We start from the raw sequence: 24354 nt of genomic DNA, 5'->3' as shown, positions 1-24354 counted from the left end.
TGAAGATTTAATAAAAGTTAAATTTTATTCATCCTTATGCTGGATTCATCCTTTTGCGAAAAATTTGTATTCCTGCTGGTTGAAGTCCACCTGCGTTTCCGTGCATTCGGTTGGATGAGAGGGTGAGCTGGAAAAACACATTATCATATATTTGTTTTGGATCATTGTCTTGCTGAAATATCCATCACCGGCGTAACTTCAACTTCGTCACTGATTCTTGAACATTATTCTCAAGAATCTGCTGATACTGAGTGGAATCCATGCGACTCTCAACTTTAACAAGATTCCCGATGCCGGCATTGGCCACACAGCCCCAAAGCATGATGGAACCTCCACCAAATTTTACAGTGGGTAGCATGTGTTTTTCTTGGAATGCTGTTTCTTTTTGGACGCCATGCATAACGCCTTTTTTTTTATAACCAAACAACTCAATTTTTGTTTCCAAAATGAAGCTGCCTTGTCCAAATGTGCTTTTTCATACCTCAGGCAACTCTATTTGTGGCGTACGTGCAGAAACGGCTTCTTTCTCATCACTCTCCCATACAGCTTCTATTTGTGCAAAGTGCGCTGTATAGTTGACCGATGCACAGTGACACCATCTGCAGCAAGATGATGCTGCAGCTCTTTGGAGGTGGTCTGTGGATTGTCCTTGACTCTTCTCACCATTCTTCTTCTCTGCCTTTCTGATATTTTTCTTGGCCTGCCACTTCTGGGCTTAACAAGAACTGTCCCTGTGGTCTTCCATTTCCTTACTATGTTCCTCACAGTGGAAACTGACAGGTTAAATCTCTCAGACAACGTTTTGTATCCTTCCCCTGAACAACTATGTTGAACAATCTTTGTTTTCAGATCATTTGAGAGTTGTTTTGAGTAGCCCATGATGCCACTCTTCAGAGGAGATTCAAATAGGAGATCAACTTGCAATTGGCCACCTTAAATACCTTTTCTTATGATTGGATACATCTGGCTATGAAGTTCAAAGCTCACTGAGGTTACAAAACCAATTTTGTGCTTCAGTAAGTCAGTAAAAAGTAGTTAGGGGAATTCAAATCAATAAAATGATAAGGGTGCCCATACTTTTGCACCGGTCAAATTTTGGTTTAATGCATATTGCACATTTTCTGTTAGTACAATAAACCTCATTTCAATCCTGAAATATTACTGTGTCCATCAGTTATTAGATATATCAAACTGAAATGGCTGTTGCAAACACCAAAATATTTAGAACGAAAAATGATTAAGATTAATAGGGGTGCCCAAACTTTTTCATAGGACTGTATAATATGACAAAGAGCACGGGCCATTCTACCTGGACGTCAGTAGGTCTCACCTTTTTGTTGGAGCCTCCTGGATATTTCGGGAGAGGTGACACGTATGTCATAGACTCGTTTACGCTCCTTTTAGCAGAATCCCATGCACAGACGTCCCATGGAGCTCACTTTTACATACACAAGTCTGAACAAGCTGAGAAACTAATAATGGAGTGTGATTAGCCTGTGCTAATTGTGAATGTGTCACGTCGGCACGTCACCCCCCAGCTCATAAACACACGTGGGTTATACTATACCAAAATAGCACATGACTGATATTAATACATGCAGTGGAACAGTGCAATATCCTATAGTCACCCTAAAATGGTCCCAATCTGCAAACATTGGAAATGTCCGCTCTGGCTAGATAGATCACCGCTGCGGCCAGTATTTGGCTAAGTAGAGACCAGCAGGGACCTGGGCCGCATCAGAACGACTGTAAGGTGAGTATTACTTTGTTTATTTTTAACCCATTATGAGCTAGTTTTCATAATTTGGTCCCGCCTGATAACCCCTTTATGAGGTTTTGTGCAAACGTCCTGCAGAGCAGCCATCTCTCGGCCCTGTCAGCAGTCATTCTGTGACTTGGGCATTTCATTTGCTGGTTATAAGCGACATAGGCGATACAAAATTTCAGAAGGGGCAAGCTTCTGCCCTAATATTAATGAATATGGTTTTGTGAGATCACCAGATGATTTGCTATTCTGATCTATACTATTTCGGCTGCTAATATGGGAACCTGGCAGAATGGACTGGGCTGGGTTCACATGGGGTTTTTGGACCGGATTTTGACGCGGAGGCCGCCTCCACATCTGGTCCACAAAATGGCTAACCGCGACTGGATGCCGGGGCAGCATTCCACTCTGGATTAGGCCCAAATGAATGGGCCTAGTCGGGAGTGTTTGCGCCGTGGACGCTGTGGCAGATTCTTCCGAGGAATCCGCGTGAAGAAAGGGCAGGACGCTCGCGGAAAAAGTTAGTGAATGGCTCCCATTGAGGCGGATTCTGCGTCAAAATCCACCCCAAAAAACCTAGTGTAAACCCAGTCCAACAACAGTGTGAGCAGAATGTAAAGCGGTATTCTGAGAGTTAAATATCGATGACCTATTTCTTAGGATAGGTCATTCATTTTAGAACGGTTGGACCGTCACAGATCAGCAGAAAATAACCAAAACCTGCAATAAGGAGAACCAATGCAATTTTGTTCACGTGGCGTAATACAATATTTGGAAGGATCGACCTGCAAACACATCCGAACCAGAAGAGATGTCATATTTTGGGGTCTCTTTGGGGTGCAGAATATAAAGTTTCGGTTACCTAACCAACATAATAATAGAAAACACAATAATTATGATAATATTGATATGAATAGGATGATGAAGGCAATAATGGGTATTATAATAGTCATGTCATTGTAATAGGATGATGATGCTCAGGGCTATTCTACTAAAAGCACTCCCATATAATCAATTTCAGTCAATGATCCAGGAGTATCGCGTTTTTCAGCCCCTTGTCCCTTACAGGACACCGTAGTTGTAGTCACTCTCTGCTGCAGCATGCCGGAAGTTGTAGTTTGTAGCGATTGTGTGCTTAGTTAGGTAACTTGCTCGTGTCTCCGGGCTGGTGCAGGGTAAGTTTGTGTTGGTGTCCCCTCAGTATGGAGCCTGGCACTCTGTGTATACTATATATATGGTGTGTAGCTCGTCTGGTTGTCACTAGGGTCACTGCTCTGTATTGCTGTGCACAGATGTGCAGACCGGGGGCCATAACACCCTGGGGCATGTTTACTACCCGAGCCCTGGAGGGAGGAGCGCAGGAGAGACGTTGCCTATAGGAACCAATCAGGTAGCAGCTTTCATTTTGTTGCTCTCCAAAGCTGCTTTCTGATTGGCTGTTATAGGTTACTGCTCCTCTGTCCTTTTATTCTACCCCCATATACTGTCCTGTGGTGTACGGGGCACAACATGAGGGGCGCTGTCACCGTCTTATGGGGGCGCTGCACTGTATGGTCCTGGTGTCCGGAGGCTCCAGATTACATTCACTTCTGTATAACAATCTCTGGACTGTCACATGCGGATTATAGGGAGGATACACCATCAGTATATATGAAAGGGCTTGTCCAGGTTTAGTTGTTTCTATGACCTCTCCTCAGGAAACACCATAAATACCTGTGGCCCCCAGACCCGTCACCTGTACGGAGCAGCTACCACCGCCCAGCCTGAGTACAGACCAAAATCAGAAACCTCTGTCCACTGTGTAGCGGTATCTTCACTGAAGTTTAGGGGTTATTGAAGTCAGTGGGAGCTAGGCTGGAGGGAAGGTGCAAGATGGGGGGCAGTAGCGGCTCCGTACAGGGGATGGGTCTGGGGGCTACGTGTTGGCCCCCTAACAACCAGGTATTTCTGGCCTATCCTGTCCTTTAATCCTATCTGCCGTATGTGCGTATAGATTTATGCATGTAATAATAATTTATCTATAGGAGCTTTCACACTTGCCCTCGTTGTCCGCCAGGTTTCTGTGTTCTGCCCCGGTGAAACTGGACAGGGAATGGAAACCCGGCGGTCAGTTTTAAAACCCATTCCCCCTAGACAGACAGAAGATGCACATGGGCAGTCTCCTTCATGCAAACCCTTTCAAGTGAATGGGTTTTAAATCTGACCGCCGTTTTTCCATTACCTGTCCAGTTTCGCTGGGGCAGAAGACAGAAACCCAGTGGAACGCACAAACCGGACAATGAGCGCAAGTGTGAAAGCCCCTTATCTCATATCTATGTATCCGTCCATGTATCTATCTATCTATCTATCTATCTATCTATCTATCTATCTATCATCTATCTATCTATTTACCCATGTATCTATCTATCTATCTATCTATCTATCTATCTATCTATCTATCTCCTATCTATATATCTGTCTCCTATCTATCTATCTATCTATCTATCTATCTATCTATCTATCTATCTATCTATCTATCTATCATCTATCTCATCTATCTATCTATCTGCCCATCTATCTATCTATCTATCTATCTATCTATCTATCTATCTATCTATCTATCTATCTCCTATCTATATATCTGTCATCTATCTATCTATCTATCTATCTATCTATCTGCCCATCTATCTATCTATCTATCTATCTATCTATCTATCTATCTATCTCCTATCTATATATCTGTCTCCTATCTATCTATCTATCTATCTATCTATCTATCTATCTATCTATCAATTTATCTATATATAATCTATCTTTCTATCTATCTATCTATCTATCTATCTATCTATCTATCTATCTATCTATCTCCTATCTATATATCTGTCTCCTATCTATCTATCTCCTATCTATCTATCTATCTATCTATCTATCTATCTATCTATCTATCTTGTCAGCTTTACAGGACATAACAGGTGTGTGTGATTGTGTAAGGCTCCTTGCTTTTTAATCTCCTATGTAGTAATCCTCTATATGCTAACCCTCTGGACTCGGGACTGTACCTTTTTCCTGCCCTGATACAATGTAGCAAACCATCAGCAGAGGAGAAAAATGTATACTGCTGTCTACATTAATTTGCAGAGGGTAATCTAGACTGAATACAATTGAAGAGCTCAACGGAAAAATGGCCTAAGTCCAAAAATCAATATTGTGAGAAAAACGAAATTTAAAGTTTTAGCCTAAAGCAAACGGGCATTATTGTGGAATATATCTATCCAATGTAATCAGCTAATGAACACCGTTAATCCTAATCATAAATTGTATTATTTATTAAAAAAATTGCAGCTTCATGTATAAATATATATATATTATTTATTTAATATTATTAATTAATTACTACTATTATTTATTATATAATAATAATAATAATAATAATTGCATAACAGAAATAAAGGCACATCTTAAATATGGCTTACACATTGAAGGCGTTACAGCACACGTATCTTTATGGTTGCCGCAGCAGTCGGCTTAAGTGCAATCTTATGCTAATATCGTCAAATATACCGTAAAAATTATTAAACGATGAAGAATAATAATTACCTGCCTCCCTTTTCGGCGCTAAATATGTGCAAAAGTCGATTTAGAGCCTTTTAAACAATAAGACAAAGTTTTTACACTAATATAAACAACAGACCGGAAGTCACGATTTCAATGAAAAAATGACCAACGAGAGTGAAGTAAGTAAGTTTGTATTGGACTTAGGCCATTATTCCATTGAATGTAAATTCTTCTGCATTGAAATATATGGACTTAGGTCATTAATCCTAGGTACCTTGTAAACCCAATGCATAGAACGAGGTACAAAGAAGATTTCTAGGTAATAATTTGAAATATGACAAAATGTGGACTTAGGCCATTTTTCCGTTGAGCTCTTCAATTGTAACCGACCCGCAGCTGTAAGAAGTAATAGATCTGTACAGGTTTTCTACCCCTAGATAGATAGATAGATAGATAGGAGATAGATAGATAGATAGATAGATAGATAGATAGATAGATAGATAGATAGATAGGAGATAGATTAGATAGATAGATAGATAGATAGATAGATAGATAGATAGATAGATAGATAGATAGATAGATAGGAGATGATAGATAGATAGATAGGAGATAGATAGATAGATAGATAGATAGATAGATAAGAGATAGCTAGAGAGCTAGATAGATAGATAGATAGATAGGAGATAGATAGATAGATAGATAAGAGATAGCTAGAGAGCTAGATAGATAGATAGGAGATAGATAGATAGATAGATAGATAGATAGATAGATAGATCACTCACTGACACACATATATACCATTCGCTGTCACTGGCTAAGATTGGGAAGATAAGGAGGATCTGATACACACTAGGGTTGTATTCATTGCGGTGATCGGCTGACGTATCATACTGGACTTCACCTCAGAATATCTCCCAGGCTATTGCTAGAAGTGCAGAATCCTTCAATTCAGGATGATTGAATACAGAATAAGTAACTCATTGCTTCAAATCAGATATTCTGGATTATACATACATACATACATAAACCACATGTAAGGGTTGAGAAAAAAACTATAGGAAAGAAAATGCATTTTAGAACAACATTTCCTACAGTTCTTGTGATTTTCTGTTAGATTTGCAAGACTAGAAATGATCCTGCAGCTCTAAATGGCAAAGAACTACCAGATTATGAGAATTTCCAGATTATTGAAGGATTTTCACACTAACAATATTATGAAACTTCCTATTACATCATATCGGATACAAATGCTGGGTAGTGATGAACACATAGTTACATCATACATGTGCATCCCAGGTCTTATGTTGGGTAAACAAGAACATCGAGATGAGCAAACACTATTCAAAACAGCCATTTCGAATAGCACACTCCCATAGAAATGAATGGAAGCGGCCGGCCACTTAACCCCCCGCGTGCCGGCTATGTCCGTTCATTTCTATGGGAGCGTGCAAGAATATAACTACTATAATACTACCTCCTATGTACAAGAATATAACAACAATAATATTACTCCTATGTATAAGAATATAACTGCTATAATACTGCCCCCTATGTACAAGAATATAACTACTATAATACTGCCCCCTATGTACAAGAATATAACTACTATAATACTGCTCCTATGTACAAGAATATAACTACTATAATACTGCTCCTATATACAAGAATATAACTACTATAATACTGCTCCTATATACAGGAATATAACTACTATAATACTGCTCCTATGTACAAGAATATAACTACTATAATACTACTCATATGTACAAGAATATAACTACTATAATACTGCTCCTATGTACATGAATATAACTACTATAATACTACTCCTATATACAAGAATATAACTACTATAATACTGCTCCTATGTACAAGAATATAACTACTATAATACTACCTCCTATGTACAAGAATATAACTACTATAATACTGCTCCTATGTACAAGAATATAACTACTATAATACTACTCCTATGTACAAGAATATAACTACTATAATACTACCTCCTATGTACAAGAATATAACTACTATAATACTGCTCCTATGTTTTATTCTGGAGTCCTTGTCAGAATTCATTGTCCTCACACATAATGGTGGGTGGGATGTAGATATTGATATGGATGGTTGATGGAACATTTCATAGGAAACCACAGAACACAACTTTATTGCCCAAGCCCATTATGGACCCCACAGGTTACTAGGACAGCGTAGACCACCTAGGCCCGGCCATGTCCTTCTGTAAATTTCAGTGGATTTGTCTCCTATTGTGGTTATAATATTGGTAAGTCTCATCACCAGGATTGGGATAAATGTGAATTAGGTCCTAATGGTAATGTTTATTCTTACAGAATACTATTGTGTGGTGATCCTGGATTTGTGAATCTCTTCGATCCTCCTGAAGCTCATGCTGATCTTGCCCCGTCTCCTCACCTCTCGGATATTTCTATTCCCGCTGTTAAGTGGTTCATACATGGGAGACATGAGCTCTAAAACCCAGTTACCCAGCAGGACCGAATCTTTGACTGGTAGGTCCGACAAAATGCCGGTTGGAGGTAGGTCCTGTTTTTGAAGGATTTTTCTTCGTCCCGGCCTTCTTTTTGTTTAAAGTTCTTAATTTATCCAAAAATGCCTTAATTTGACCCAGTTTAACCCATTTAGAGTCTCTGGATAGCTGTATGTGTAGTATCACTGCCTCCTTTTCTATGACTACAGCAGTATAAACAGAGCTGTCATTAAAGGGGTTGTCCAGGAATTTTTATTTATGGCCTATGATTAGGATAGGCTACCAGTATCTGATTGTTGAGGCGCCCACAGGTAGTCCCACATGGATTATGTTTTCCAGTCTTCTTCCAACGCTCATTCTATACACTACATGGTGCCTTACCCAGTTGACTCCATGTCCTTAGCAGCCTGGCGTCATGTCACTCACTATACAGGGCATAGAGTCAACGAGAGCTGGGCTGTAGTAATGGCGCCTGGCCACTATATAGGGCACCGACAACTGCTTCCAGCTCCATGCACTGCATAGTATAGGTGCAAAAGTAGTTCCGAACAGCTGATCCATGCTGGAGTCGACTGTCACCCTCTCAAAATCAAATATATTTGGTCTATCTTAAGGATAGGCCATAAATAATAATTCCTTGACAACCCCTTTAACTTATATTCCTGCTATGTAACTGAGATGACTCTGCTCATTCTGTCTCAGTCTATACCACGAAGCAAAATTCGTTGACAACCCCTTATATGCCTGCTATGTAACTGAGATAACTCTGCTCATTCTGTCTCAGTCTATACCACGAAGCAAAATTCGTTGACAACCCCTTATATGCCTGTTATGTAACTGAGATAACTCTGCTCATTCTGTCTCAGTCTATGCAAAGAAGCAAAGACTGCTCTAGTGGCCAGTGTGAAGACTGCAAATCTCTTTTTGTTTTGTAAAAAATGCTGATAGTAAGGAAGAAAATAAAAACGGCTCAGAATATATAATAGTAGTAACTACCTTGGTCGGCATGAAACGTGGCAAGAGTATGTCACAGTTCCATGTCATTGCCTACAAAACTGATTGTAGAGAGTTCTGGTTTGGTTAAGATAGCCAAGTGTGCATTGTTATCGTATAAAACCCAATAATTCTTCCAAATGTACAAGGAGCTGGAATGGAGTGGGGTTGATCATGTGACCCAGAGTCTGAGCACCAATAGAGGAGGCAGAGAGATAAGACAAATTTAAGAGGACTGGTATGTATTTTACAAGGTTTATTCATATGGTGCAGTGAGTACACTGCAGAAGAGGTTTATTCCTACGTTACCCCAATAAGCACTGGATTTCTCTTTTTTTTCCTCTGTGACACACTGGTGGAGCACTAGTAGTAATAGGGGTACTAGTACTAATAGGAGCATTAGTACTAATAGGAGCATTAGTCCTAATAGGGGCACTAGTCCTAATAGGGGCACTAGTACTAATAGGAGCACTAGTACTAATAGGGGCAGTAGGCCTAATAGGGGCACTAGTCCTAATAGGGGCACTAGTCCTAATAGGAGCACTAGTACTAATAGGGGCACTAGTACTAATAATGGCACTAGTACTAATAGGAGCACTAGTACTAATAGGGGCACTAGTCCTAATAGGGGCACTAGTCCTAATAGGGGCACTAGTCCTAATAGGAGCACTAGTACTAATAGGGGCACTAGTACTAATAATGGCACTAGTACTAATAGGAGCACTAGTACTAATAGGAGCACTAGTACTATCAGGGGCACTAGTCCTAATAGGGACACTAGTACTAATAGGGGTACTAGTCCTAATAGGGGCACTAGTACTAATAGGGACACTAGTAGTAATAGGGGCACTAGTCCTAATAGGGGCACTAGTACTAATAGGAACACTAGTACTAATAGGAGCACTAGTAATAATAGGAGCACTAGTCCTAATAGGGGCACTAGTCCTAATAGGAGCACTAGTACTAATAGGGACACTAGTCCTAATAGGGGCACTAGTCCTAATAGGGACACTAGTACTAATAGGGGTACTAGTCCTAATAGGGGCACTAGTACTAATAGGAGCACTAGTAGTAATAGGGGCACTAGTCCTAATAGGAACACTAGTACTAATAGGAGCACTAGTAATAATAGGAGCACTAGTCCTAATAGGGGCACTAGTCCTAATAGGAGCACTAGTACTAATAGGGGCACTAGTCCTAATGAGACTCTCTGGGGGAGCGTTATTACGATTAGATGCACTATTGCGGGAATCTGGTAGTGTTACAGTGGGAGATCAATAACCAGTGCTCTCTAATCATTGTAGTGAGCAGTTTTGGGTGCATTCAGAAAAAAATACAAACTCCAGCTCAAAATAAAATAATTGTCCATTATATAGTTATTAATATTGTATAATTATGAATGTATAGGTTTATTTTTACATATTTACTGTCATAGAATGACAGAGAAGCTGTACTGCTTCTGACTGACCACGGATGTCCGCCATTTGTGGAGTTGGACTGTGGCAAAACTGAGGAGTTGGAAGTTTGGCAAAGCCCTGTCTATCACAGTACTAAGAGGGTGTGCTACAGTTGAAGAAAAACCCTATTACCACTGGGGACATACTCCTTGGGATGGTTATATTTGTGTAGTGTGGTCATGGGGTGGGGCGTTTGTGCTGAGAAGATGTGAGGAGGGTGACGGAACTAAAGTTCCCATAGATGTCTGCAAAGCAAATACTTTAGAGACAAGGCTGGAATAGCTGTCATGGCGGCCTGGGCTGAAGGGAGAAGATAAGGAACGAGAATGTCTACGACAGGTTAGTTCAGGCTTAGTTCTCCAAGATGGTGGGAACAACCTCCCTGCCAAGTTCTGCTAAAACTGTTCATACGAGAAGAACTGATGGAAAGAAAAAGGCAAAGGTCACACCAAATATTGATGGGACCTCTCCTACGTAAAGGTGCTTATACCTACCCTAAAATCTGTGACCTGCTTACACCCATGGAAGGATGATAAATTGGTTCCAGCCTACTTTACAAAGCATTCATGTTTGTGTTGGCAAGCCAAGGTTCTCCTGAATAGATAATTCATGAATTGTTTGCTGACTCTTTCCTGAGGCCGTCAGCCAGGACACAACGCACATTTTATCAGTAGACTTCGCTGGTGTATAGAATTTCATTCTGAAACTTATTTTTCCGATTGTCACATAATCAGGTTTTCTGTTCATGTTCCAAATACTCTGTAAATCCTATTATTCTATATAATTACGTCTCGTATAATCCATACAAAAACATGTTCTTTTTTTTTTTTGGCACAAGCTATCCCAGACGCTCACCTCATATGGTACCTCCACAGACTCCTCACCAGTTGTCTTAAGTAAAAATATAATGTCTTAGGACCAGTGAAATCCAAATGGCAGTGGGGAAGATTCACTAATTATTGGCAACGCTTTTGTGGTGTTTAAAAGTCACAAACTAGTGGCTGTGTTTTTGTTCTCTCTTTGACACTTTCCACAAAGTGGCCGGTCATTGGCTTGGCCATTGGCTGCCCCAGATATACTATCATTTACACCACTGGCATTGATTGTAGCCAAGGCACTGATCCTGGAGGACATGATCTCTACTGATGTGTATATGTTCTAGGCCACTAAAATATTCAGTTTTGACTCCTGGAGTGGTCCAAATGGCTCTCTGTTTTCATTTTAAAAAAGCGAAACAAAAATCACAACATCCAAGTATTCCTTCCAAGAATATAACTTCTATAATACTGCTCCTGTGTACTACAATATAACTACTATAGTACTGCCGCTATGTACAAGAATATAACTACTATAATACTGCTCATATGTACAAGAATATAACTACTATAATACTGCTCCTATGTACAAGAATATAATTACTATAATACTACTCCTATGTACAAGAATATAACTACTATAATACTGCTCCTATGTACAAGAATATAACTACTATAATACTACTCCTATGTACAAGAATATAACTACAATAATACTGCTCCTATGTACAAGAATATAACTACTATAATACTACTCCTATGTACAAGAATATAACTACTATAATACTGCTCCTACGTACAAGAATATAACTACTATAATACTACTCCTATGTACAAGAATATAACTACTATAATACTGTTCCTATGTACAAGAATATAACTATTATAATACTACCCCTATGTACAAGAATATAACTACTATAATACTGCTCCTATGTACAAGAATATAACTACTATAATACTACTCCTATGTACAAGAATATAACTACTATAATACTGCTCCTATGTAAAAGAGTATAACTACTATAATACTGCTCCTATGTACAAGAATATAACTACTATAATACTGCTCCTATGTACAAGAATATAACTACTATAATACTACTCCTATGTACAAGAATATAACTACTATAATACTACTCCTATGTACAAGAATATAACTACTATAATACTGCTCCTATGTACAAGAATATAACTACTATAATACTGCTCCTATATACAAGAATATAACTACTATAATACTACTCCTATGTACAAGAATATAGCTACTATAATACTGCTCCTATGTACAAGAATATAACTACTATAATACTGCTCCTATATACAAGAATATAACTACTATAATACTACCTCCTATGTACAAGAATATAACTACTATAATACTGCTCCTATGTACAAGAGTATAACTACTATAATACTGCTCCTATGTACAAGAATATAACTACTATAATACTGCTCCTATGTACAAGAATCTAACTACTATAATACTACTCCTATGTACAAGAATATAACTACTATAATACTGCTCGTATGTACAAGAATATAACTACTATAATACTGCTCCTATATTCAAGAATATAACTACTATAATACTACTCCTATGTACAAGAATATAACTACTATAATACTGCTCCTATGTACAAGAATCTAACTACTATAATACTACTCCTATGTACAAGAATATAACTACTATAATACTGCTCGTATGTACAAGAATATAACTACTATAATACTGCTCGTATGTACAAGAATATAACTACTATAATACTGCTCCTATATTCAAGAATATAACTACTATAATACTGCTCCCTATGTACAAGAATATAACTACTATAATACTGCTCGTATGTACAAGAATATAACTACTATAATACTGCTCGTATGTACAAGAATATAACTACTATAATACTGCTCCTATATTCAAGAATATAACTACTATAATACTGCTCGTATGTACAAGAATATAACTACTATAATACTGCTCCTATATACAAGAATATAACTACTATAATACTACTGCTATGTACAAGAATATAACTACTATAATACTGCTCCTATATACAAGAATATAACTACTATAATACTACCTCCTATGTACAAGAATATAACTACTATAATACTGCTCCTATGTACAAGAGTATAACTACTATAATACTGCTCCTATGTACAAGAATATAACTACTATAATACTACTCCTATGTACAAGAATATAACTACTATAATACTGCTCCTATGTACAAGAATATAACTACTATAATACTACCTCCTATGTACAAGAATATAACTACTATAATACTACTCCTATGTACAAGAATATAACTACTATAATACTACTCCTATGTACAAGAATATAACTACTATAATACTGCTCCTATGTACAAGAATATAACTACTATAACATTTCCTAAAGTTCCCATTTTGCTTTGGTTATTGGGTGTATGGTAATATATTTCGGTAATGGTGTTCTGTAGCCCATGTAAGTGTTAATCTGCTCTAGTTCTGACTATTGGGCCTCGGTTTGCATTCTGGGTATACACTATAATAGCATTCGTGTTATATAACACTTTCTTCATCAGATCTCCCTTCTGCCCCCTGTGGTTTCGTACAATACGTTACAGAAGTTTGGAGTAGTTGTTCTCTTTTTGTTCCGCCATCCTATGGTTCTTCTCTCCCTCCTGCCGGGAACAGTGACTCATAAAACAAGTCCAAAACACACACAGAAGAATAGATATGAGAAAGGTCATGGATAATAGGATGGAGGTGGCCGGCTGGGGCTGCGGCCTTTGTCTGATCAATCATTCCTCCTTTCTATGACCTTTGTCGTTTCATGAATACAGGATTTCTTTTAATTCTCACATGGTTCCTCGATGTCCTCCTGTTAATTATATACCTGGAGTCCTTTCTGTAGATAAACATGGACCTTGCCAGGTAGTAACTCCTTCACCGACGCCTTCCATTATCTCCTTCTCCCTGACTTCTCTATAAATATGTCCCCAAGTAAGGTCACCACAATCTGTATGTTCTCCAGGAGTCCTACACCATGCTGCCGTCCATCTTTCTCCTGTGCTTTCTTTTCCAAATCTGTGGTGAGTATGGGGCATGTGCCCACCAGTAATCCTACTGTATATACATGGGTAGGGTAGGATGGGAATGGGGGGTATATACACTCATTGACATCAAAGATCTGGTGCCAAGAACTGGTTGTTGTCCTGAAGCTTCCTCTGTGTTATGTGATGATCATCTATGGAAGAGATGACAATGTTACAGCCAGAGGAGAAGGTTATTGGGTAAGTTGTCCAGTTGAGCGGAGGTTCTAGGACCCTGTTCGGTGGCTCTAGCCTTGATACAAGATGAGATACGGTAGGACATGGAGGTCTATAGGTTCTGTATGGTATCCTGGGGCACATTTACCAGCTTGATCTGTTGATCCTGCACACTTGTAGGTTAGTGACGTCTCAGCTGGTTCCATAATTGCTGGATTGGTGACCGGGCAGAACCAGGAAGCGTTGTAATTGGGTGAAGACATTCCTGGGAAACCCTTGAGTGGTGGGCGAGCATTATCCTGCTGAAAAATACCAAGTGTATTCCCTGCCATGAGAGACGACACCTGTGGCAGTTTCCGGATATCTTGTACATATCACTGAGCTGTAGTGTCCTTCTATCACTAATAGTGGTGACCTACTGTCCTACTTGATGGCCACCACATCATCACACCAACAGGGGGCAGTACATGTGGCTGCAGGATGTCCTGTACATACCAACCAGCTATTATTGTCCTCATATTACTACTAGCGGGGAATCCCTGTCATATGTGATGGCCCCCCTACATCATCACACCAGCAGGGTGTCATGAAGGACTCACCTTGAGGCCTCCATGCCCCAACCCAAACGTTGTGAGATCCAAATCAAAAGGTTCCTGTTCGCATCACTTCTGCAAACGAATAGGATGGTGTTAGACTGTCAATGGCAAATTCCTTCTGCTAAGAGCCTGAAAATGGTCTCTGCAGAGACAGGGGTGTAATGAAGGTGCCCCCGTGTGTTGATACGAGTCTGCCCGTGTTTGTCGGCAAATCAAACAATCAATCCTCTCTATCGGTGATCTGTCTGGGCCATCCTGTTCACCATGTGTGTCCCATCACAAAACCGCTGCCCCCAACAACTCCTAATGCGCCCCTTCTCAAAGTCTGTCATCTGGGCAAAATGTTTCTGAATGTGTCATCGAGGCAAGAGTAGTAGCCAATGATCATTCACCAAGTGGTACACTACCCAAAAGTAGCATCTGAAAGCTTTTTATAGGGCAGCAGGGGAGGCACTTTTGCTCTTTTTGGTGGCACTCCAGCCCACACCTGTAATCTTGGACATATCTTCCTGAGGTATAACTACATGCTGAGTTATCCCACATTTCTATCTCAGGGCGGTAGTTTTTTTTGTCAATGAGTGTATATAAATTTTGACATGAAGATCAGTGTAAACATACCTGGCTCATGCAGGTTGGTATGACCGAGAAATTTAGGTTCTAATGTTCCCTTGTACTAAAATTACAAGTGTCCAGGATTTGGCCCCGCCATGTGCAGGGCCCACCGCTCTCTCCACTGAACTGTCCTTGGCTCCTCCCCAGCTGTAGAAGTCATTTGATTGGACACTGGAGTCACCTGTCCAAGCAGAGAACTAGCACCGCCTCCTGGACTCTTGTGATTGGGGCATTACATGTGTATTTCTCATTCATAACCATCACCCCAAGAATGTTTACAACCCTATATGCGGTATAGCGCTGTCAGGGGGTTTGTCCTGCACCATTGGTTGTTTTAAGGAGTTAAGAGCTTCAATAATGGAAGAAAATGTGGAGTTTAGTAGGAAGTTGTCGAATACAGTGATAAGGCCAGAGCTTCAGATAGGTGTGTAGATTTAGGTTTACATTGACTTGGGTAGAAGATCAGAATAATACATCGGCACCAGTCAGAGAGTAGACTGTGCGTAGTCCGGGCAGGAGGAGACTACAGGAATGTTCTTCATCAGTGTTTTTATATCAGGTGTTCAATGTGGTAAAGACGTGTCCTACAAGACCGAACTACCCAGCAAGGAGGAGGCTCTGACTGGTAGATCAGAGAGAATGGAAGTTGCAGGTAGGTCCCTTATCATATTCTGTGCTAAATACATGCTCAGAGCGCAGCTCTGGAGTATAATACAGGATGTAACTCAGGATCAGTACAGGATAAGTAATGTAATGTATGTACACAGTGACTGCACCAGCAGAATAGTGAGCGCAGCTCTGGAGTATAATACATGATGTAACTCAGGATCAGTACATTATAAGTAATGTAATGTATGTACACAGCGACTGTACCAGCAGAATAGTGAGTGCAGCTCTGGAGTATAATACAGGATAAGTAATGTAATGTATGTACACAGTGACTGTACCAGCAGAATAGTGAGTGCAGCTCTGGAGTATAATACAGGATGTAATTCAGGATCAGTACAGGATAAGTAATGTAATGTATGTACACAGTGACTGTTCCAGCAGAATAGTGAGCGCCGCTCTGGAGTATAATACAGGATAAGTAATGTAATGTATGTACACAGTGACTGTACCAGCAGAATAGTGAGTGCAGCTCTGGAGTATAATACAGGATATAACTCAGGATCAGTACAGGATAAGTAATGTAATGTATGTACACAGTTACTGTACCAGCAGAATAGTGAGTGCAGCTCTGGAGTATAATACAGGATGTAATTCAGGATCAGTACAGGATAAGTAATGTAATGTATGTACACAGTGACTGTTCCAGCAGAATATTGAGCGCAGCTCTGGAGTATAATACAGGATAAGTAATGTAATGTATGTACACAGTGACTGTACCAGCAGAATAGTGAGTGCAGCTCTGGAGTATAATACAGGATATAACTCAGGATCAGTACAGGATAAGTAATGTAATGTATGTACACAGTTACTGTACCAGCAGAATAGTGAGCGCAGCTCTGGAATATAATACAGGATGTAACTCAGGATCAGTACAGGATAAGTAATGTAATGTATGTACACAGTGACTGTACCAGCAGAATAATGAGCGCAGCTCTGGAGTATAATACAGGATAAGTAATGTAATGTATGTACACAGTGACTGTACCAGCAGAATAGTGAGCGCAGCTCTGGAGTATAATACAGGATGTATCTCAGGATCAGTACAGGATAAGTAATGTATGTACACAGTGACTGTACCAGCAGAATAGTGAGCGCAGCTCTGGAGTATAATACAGGATGTAACTCAGGATCAGTACAGGATAAGTAATGTAATGTATGTACACAGTGACTGCACCAGCAGAATAGTGAGTGCAGCTCTGGAGTATAATACAGGATAAGTAATGTAATGTATGTACACAGTGACTGCACCAGCAGAATAGTGAGCACAGCTCTGGAGTATAATACAGGATGTAACTCAGATCAGTACAGGATAAGTAATGTAATGTATGTACACAGTGACTGTACCAGCAGAATAGTGAGCGCAGCTCTGGAGTATAATACAGGATGTAACTCAGTAATGTATGTACACAGTGACTGTACCAGCAGAATAGTGAGCGCAGCTCTGGAGTATAATACAGGATAAGTAATGTAATGTATGTACACAGTGACTGCACCAGCAGAATAGTGAGCGCAGCTCTGGAGTATAATACAGGATGTAACTCAGGATCAGTACAGGATAAGTAATGTAATGTATGTACACAGTGACTGCACCAGCAGAATAGTGAGTGCAGCTCTGGAGTATAATACAGGATAAGTAATGTAATGTATGTACACAGTGACTGCACCAGCAGAATAGTGAGCACAGCTCTGGAGTATAATACAGGATGTAACTCAGATCAGTACAGGATAAGTAATGTAATGTATGTACACAGTGACTGTACCAGCAGAATAGTGAGCGCAGCTCTGGAGTATAATACAGGATGTAACTCAGTAATGTATGTACACAGTGACTGTACCAGCAGAATAGTGAGCGCAGCTCTGGAGTATAATACAGGATAAGTAATGTAATGTATGTACACAGTGACTGTACCAGCAGAATAGTGAGCGCAGCTCTGGAGTATAATACAGGATAAGTAATGTAATGTATGTATACAGTGACTGTACCAGCAGAATAGTGAGTGCAGCTCTGGAGTATAATACAGGATAAGTAATGTAATGTATGTACACAGTGACTGTACCAGCAGAATAGTGAGCGCAGCTCTGGAGTATAATACAGGATAAGTAATGTAATGTATGTATACAGTGACTGTACCAGCAGAATAGTGAGTGCAGCTCTGGAGTATAATATAGGATAAGTAATGTAATGTATGTACACAGTGACTGTACCAGCAGAATAGTGAGCGGTGCTCTGGAGTATAATACAGGATGTAACTCAGGATCAGTACAGGATAAGTAATGTAATGTATGTACACAGTGACTGTACCAGCAGAATAGTGAGCGCAGCTCTGGAGTATAATACAGGATAAGTAATGTAATGTATGTACACAGTGACTGTACCAGCAGAATAGTGAGTGCAGCTCTGGAGTATAATACAGGATAAGTAATGTAATGTATGTACACAGTGACTGTACCAGCAGAATAGTGAGTGCAGCTCTGGAGTATAATACAGGATGTGATTGATACAGGATCATCAGATCTCCTTGATAAATTATAAACTTCATCATGTCTTCTGCATAGTGTCAATTCTTAATTCTTATGGCAGAGTTGGAAGGGACCTCATGGGCCATCGGGTCCAACCCCCTGCGAGTGCAGGTTTTCCTGCACTCTTTGTCTGTGTCTTGCTCTTTAAGATGACCGTTCCTTTGGAAAACCTTTAATCAATGCGGTTTTATGTGGTTTCACAATCTACGTTCTCTCTCTGCAGCGGGGAGTCATGTGCGGTACATTGCTCGGCTTTGTATGGCGGTGTTTGCTCTTGTGCACTGAACTGCATTGTTGGATATAATTATCACCTTGTGAAAGAATAATAAAATAAAAATCTGGAAATTGCCGGTGTCGCTTCTGTCAGTGATGGATGTTCAGTAACTAAAGCAAAAAACAGATCCGACATTGCAGGCTCATTACGCCTCTATGCTCCGAGTGCCGCCCAATGTTATTTACTGTAATGCGATCTGTAACGGGGGGATGTTTTTGGGTCTACCGTCATGATATGGGCAGAAATAATTTTGAAATATGAATCTACAAGCATATAGGCTAGCCATGGGGTGACCATGGATCCGTAAAGGTCTCACCTGTGGTCAACACCATGGGGATATCTGCATTATAAACCCACTGAACTACCAGTAAGTTTTTGGAATATGAGATTGTCAATTGAGTCATGTTTGCTCAAAAATTGCTCAGAATTGACTCAATGTAGTTATCCAGTTATTCCATAAACTAGCTTCTGCCCGCGACTTCGTCTGCGTGTTGTTGGCGTCGATGATCCGCCTATATTAAGCAAATTGCTGCCGTCGATGGTTCGCCTGCTCCGGCATTTCAGCAGCTCTCAAGCTGGCCTGCCGCTGAACTTGTTCCTCGCGCTTTGCCTGTGATTGTTCCGACATCTCAGCTGCTCACCAGGATGCCATATATTGAGCGTTTTGTTGACATCAATGCTCTATCTACTCCGGTGTTTCGGCAGCTCTAAGAGCCGTTTGACGTCGAGCTTCTTCAACCCTCACTAGCACCCTGATGCTTTATTCACAAGGAGGAGGCATAAAGACTTTTGGGGTCCCGGCAGTTGTTTCTATCAGATCCATAGACATTGCATGCTGTCCCGCCATTCCACTCCGAATCCTCTTCCTGTGATTGACTTATGTAGGATGGGGGCCATTATTTTTTTTAGCTTTCCGCAGGACTTCTTTGATAATTTTCTTCATTCTTCTCCAGACAATTCCGTTTAGCTTTTTTTCTTCTTTTTTCAGCCTTGATATTGCATTTTCTTCATCAGATACACTAAAATAAAATGTGTTTTTGTTTAGTTTTTATTTGCTTGTTGTTTGTTTTTTATGTTTTTTTTTGTGTAGCAGCTGGTGGATTTCCAGCTGGCGAATTGCTTCTATACACCCCGCTGTTAGTTCAGCCCGAGCACCTCCTCACTATGTCTGTCTGCAGTATATTAAAGTCACATTATAGCGCAGCTCGGAGGCCTTAGCCGCAAGAATGTAATATTACACAGAGGAGGAAAATGCAACCGTTCCATGAATACCGCAAATGTGTATTATAAGCCGTAGGTGTTCAACGTCCCCAAGAAGGTCTCGCATTCACTACCGAGTCTCGCCTATAGCTCATATTAGCAGTCAAGTCTTTTCTTCAAAGGTAAAGAGGATTATGGATTGAAACACAACTGGAAATATGAAATAAAAAAGAACCGCCCTCGTAGGGTGACATTTATTCGAGGGTGACTTCCATAATGCCGCTGATAGGGCTTACGGCAACTTCCTATGCAAAGTAGAGACGTTTAACTCCTTAATGTCTATAATATCATTGGCCTTTAGGATTGGAAGAAAGTTTGGGGTTTGCCGTCCCTCCGTTTCAGCATTTATGGTAATTTTTTTATTATCTATATGATTATGGCATTCATAGATTTCAGCATTACTTAAAAAATAAAAAAAAAACTGCCTACATTTTTGACTTTGACTTTCCCGCATTTCAGAATTTATAATGTGTTTGTCTTTGATAATTTTTTTGTGTGTGTCTAATAACTTATTATACAGTGTAAGCTGATGGCTGGTCAGGTAATGGAGAGCGTGTACATCTCGCCCAGACTACTCAGGTGGGTGAGATGAGAAAACTCCAGGAGTGTTTGTTCTCAGCAGACAGCTTTCGTCTGCTGAGCATTTTGGTAAATGCTCAGTACTGGGCTGGATTTTTAGGAATGACAGGTAGGATTGATAGTGGGACCTGTCATTCCACCCCCCTCCAGTCCACACTTTGGGATGTTCCGGCAGCGACTCAGCTGCAGAGAGTCTCCTCGACAAGGAGGCTTAAGAAGCCAGCTGCAGCAGCAACACTGGGTCAGAGCTTGGCTGGAGAGCTGACAGAGAAGTCATGTTTTTGGATCTCTGTTCTTCTAGGTGAGGTAACCTATTCTATGTTTAGTTAGTGCCTAGCCGGCCAGGGAGTTATTTTTGTATTGTTTCCTTTTGTTGCTGCATCTTTTTGAGTGAAAATAAACTCTACCTTTGTTTTGGACTAAAAGAGACTGGACTTGTGTGTCTATGCCGCCCCACCTAGCAGCCCCAGACCCTAACAGCGGGTTGGTTTGATAATTTGATGATTTTTTTTTTCTTTTAAAGGGATTCTACCATTAAAAACTTTTTATTTCTGGTTGACATGACGGAATAGCCTTAAAAAAGGCTATTCGTTTCCTACCTTTAGATGTCTTCTCCACGCTGCCGTTCAGTATATAATCCGGTATTCACCTGTATGCAAACGAGTTCTCCCGCAGCACTGGGTGCGGTCCCCAGTGCTCAAACATCACTGAGGGCGTCCCCAATGCTGCCAGAGAACTCTCCAGCGCCGCCTCTATCTTCTTCAGGAACCGGGTCTTCACCACGTCTTCTTCCGGGGGTTGGCTTCAAACTTCTAGGCCTCGGGCAGCCGACTGCACATGTCTGGCTTACAATACTGTGTAAGCGGCCATTTTCATGTGGCTGGTGGGCATGCTTAGTCGACTTTGCTCTAGGCCAGAGGCCTAGAAGTTTGAAGCCAACCCCCGGAAGAAGACACGTGAAGACCAATGGACGGCTAAGGCTCACACAGGGTTTCTTGGCCCGGATTTTGACGCGGAGGTTGCCTCAGAATCCGGTCCAAAAATTGGCTGGCCGTGACTGGATGCCATGCCGTGCACCAGCATCCAGTCAGAGCATTCCACTCTGGATTAGGCCCAAATGAATGGGCCTAGTCGGGAGCGAGTGTCGCGCGGCAGATTCAGCTACGGAATCCGTGTCAAGATAGGGCAGAGACGTTTTTTCGGGACGTACTCAGCGTCAAAAATCCGGTCCAAAAAACCCATTGTGAACTCGGCCTTAGCCGTCCATCTGGGCCAGTGTTATTGACTATATATGAGGTCCCTCAGGTGTTAGGTGTCTCACCCTCAGATGTCCCTATGTGCTGGACTTTTTCCTCCGACGATTTTCGACAGACATTACGATGAGAGACTCTGGCATAGATCCGAACGTAACCTTATCCATGTTTCGTTACATGGGGCCCTTAGCCTGTGGGAATTTTCAAAAATATATTATCATAGGCCTGACTGCGGATATTAAACCCTCAACCCTAATCGTAGTGATGCTGGCGAGGAACCCCATTTATTGGTCGCAGCATCGTAAGGGTTAAACAACCGCTTTCGGGGCTTCCTCCAATCCTGACCACTACCCTGGAATTGTAGATGTCCGTCACGGCCCTTATGGGTACAGCGTAGTATTGGACGTAGCTATACTTAACCCTTCATATTCCATGTCTAAGGTTCACCCCACGGCCTTTGTTCTCAACGTTTATTTTCTGATAAAATTAGTGAAATTTTTTAATTTTTTTTTTCCAATAATTTTATTCATTTTTTTTTAAAAAAAACATATTTGTTATTTTATATTCTCTTCATCTTGGCGTTATCTTTTGATAATGAAAGATTTTTTTTTATCCTGATGGACAATTCACTTCCACCCCTCCGAAAAAAAAAAAAAAAATTGGTACAGTAACCTGTCTAAAATAGATGCTCCTACCCAGAATTCCTTGTCCTTTGTTGTTTCTGCAGCCCGCGGAGCAGTGTCATGTGTGTAAGCCGCCTTGCTGCTAATTTGGGTCCCGGGAGATCTTTCTGGCCTGTTTAGCATTCTCCTCACGCTCGGATGTGTGTGTTGGCATGGAGCTAGCGCACACACAACCGTCCCCTCCATCACAAGTCTGTGGGTCTGATAAGGGAGCGCGCGCTCCCCATCTCCATCCCCTGGCAACTGATTATAGGTTGCTGGGAAACCGCATCGCTCGAGGAGCCGAAAGTTTAGCAGTGATGGAATTTTCTCAATATAATATGATTATAGCCTTCTCACCAGTCATCGGCACGGGGGCTGAAGTGGCTTTATTTCCACCGAAAAATACTCCTCGTATCTGCTGTGTTGGCAATGACCATTCAATTAAATCAACGCCCTTCGGCGGCGTCCTTCGCGTCGCGTGACAGAGCGCCATTCACAGCTAACGAAGGCAATCGGTGCTATTTACTTGGTCTCTAATTGGTCTGGAGAGGAACTTAAAGGGGTTGTCCAGAAATTATAACAAACTCGGCTGGTTTGGGTGGGTGTAAAAAAAAAAAAAAAAAAAGTTGTACTCTCTTACCCCCCCAATTCTCCATTGTACAGAGCTGGTTCCCTTACATTCCCATGCCGACACCGGCCACAGCGGAAGCGGGGAGGCTCACATGACCGATGAGACCATCACTGGAGAGGGACCGGTGACATCACTCACATAGGTCATCCTTACCATCAACTGCTGAGGTCAGTGATTGGTCTCAGTGGTGATGTGAGACTCTCCGCTATCGGACTGGCGTGTACCTTATATCTACGTCCTATCTATAGTATCTGTCTCTTATCTATGTTTCTATCTAAGGGGGCTTTCATACTTGCTATATTTTCGACAGTTCTTCTGTTCCGTTGTAGAATATTTTGTCCATAATTTTAGATGGACTCTGCGAATGTATTCTAATCAATATCTACTACATTATCTATCTATCTCCTATCTATCTATCTATCTATCTATCTATCTATCTATCTCCTATCTATCTATCTATCTATCTATCTATCTATCTATCTCATATCTATCTACAGTTAGGGCCAGAAATATTTGGACAGTGACACAAGTTTTGTTATTTTAGCTGTTTACTAAAACATGTTCAGAAATACAATTATATATATAATATGGGCTGAAAGTGCACACTCCCAGCTGCAATATGAGAGTTTCCACATCCAAATCGGAGAAAGGGTTTAGGAATCATAGCTCTGTAATGCATAGCCTCCTCTTTTTCAAGGGACCAAAAGTAATTGGACAATGGACTCTAAGGGCTGCAATTAACTCTGAAGGCGTCTCCCTCGTAAACCTGTAATCAATGAAGTAGTTAAAAGGTCTGGGGTTGATTCCAGGTGTGTGGTTTTGCATTTGGAAGCTGTTGCTGTGACCAGACAACATGCGGTCAAAGGAACTCTCAATTGAGGTGAAGCAGAACATCCTGAGGCTGAAAAAAAAGAAAAAAATCCATCAGAGAGATAGCAGACATGCTTGGAGTAGCAAAATCAACA

The 24354-nt window shown here is 40.7% G+C and overlaps 1 protein-coding gene across 3 annotated transcripts in view; it reads left to right on the top strand.

Annotated features, from left to right (window-relative positions):
- Window positions 1-2847: 2847 nt before the first annotated feature.
- The window catches only part of MSRA (methionine sulfoxide reductase A), a 230607-nt gene continuing 209100 nt past the window's right edge, over window positions 2848-24354 (top strand). For 2 of the 3 annotated variants that reach the window (XR_012715351.1, XM_075269317.1), the window contains exons 1-2: window positions 2848-2940; window positions 7648-7851. Coding sequence is in view for 2 of the 3 variants with exons in the window: in XM_075269317.1 (XP_075125418.1) it covers window positions 7704-7851 (148 nt within the window). In the remaining variant the exon portion in view is untranslated. The remainder of the gene's footprint in view (window positions 2941-7647; window positions 7852-24354) is intronic. The other variant, XM_075269319.1, reaches the window with a different exon arrangement.

Source organism: Leptodactylus fuscus, chromosome 3, assembly GCF_031893055.1.
Source record: "Leptodactylus fuscus isolate aLepFus1 chromosome 3, aLepFus1.hap2, whole genome shotgun sequence".
Taxonomy (NCBI): domain Eukaryota; kingdom Metazoa; phylum Chordata; class Amphibia; order Anura; family Leptodactylidae; genus Leptodactylus; species Leptodactylus fuscus.
The sequence above is the reverse complement of the archived record's forward strand: the minus strand, read 5'-3'. Positions and strand labels throughout refer to the sequence as shown.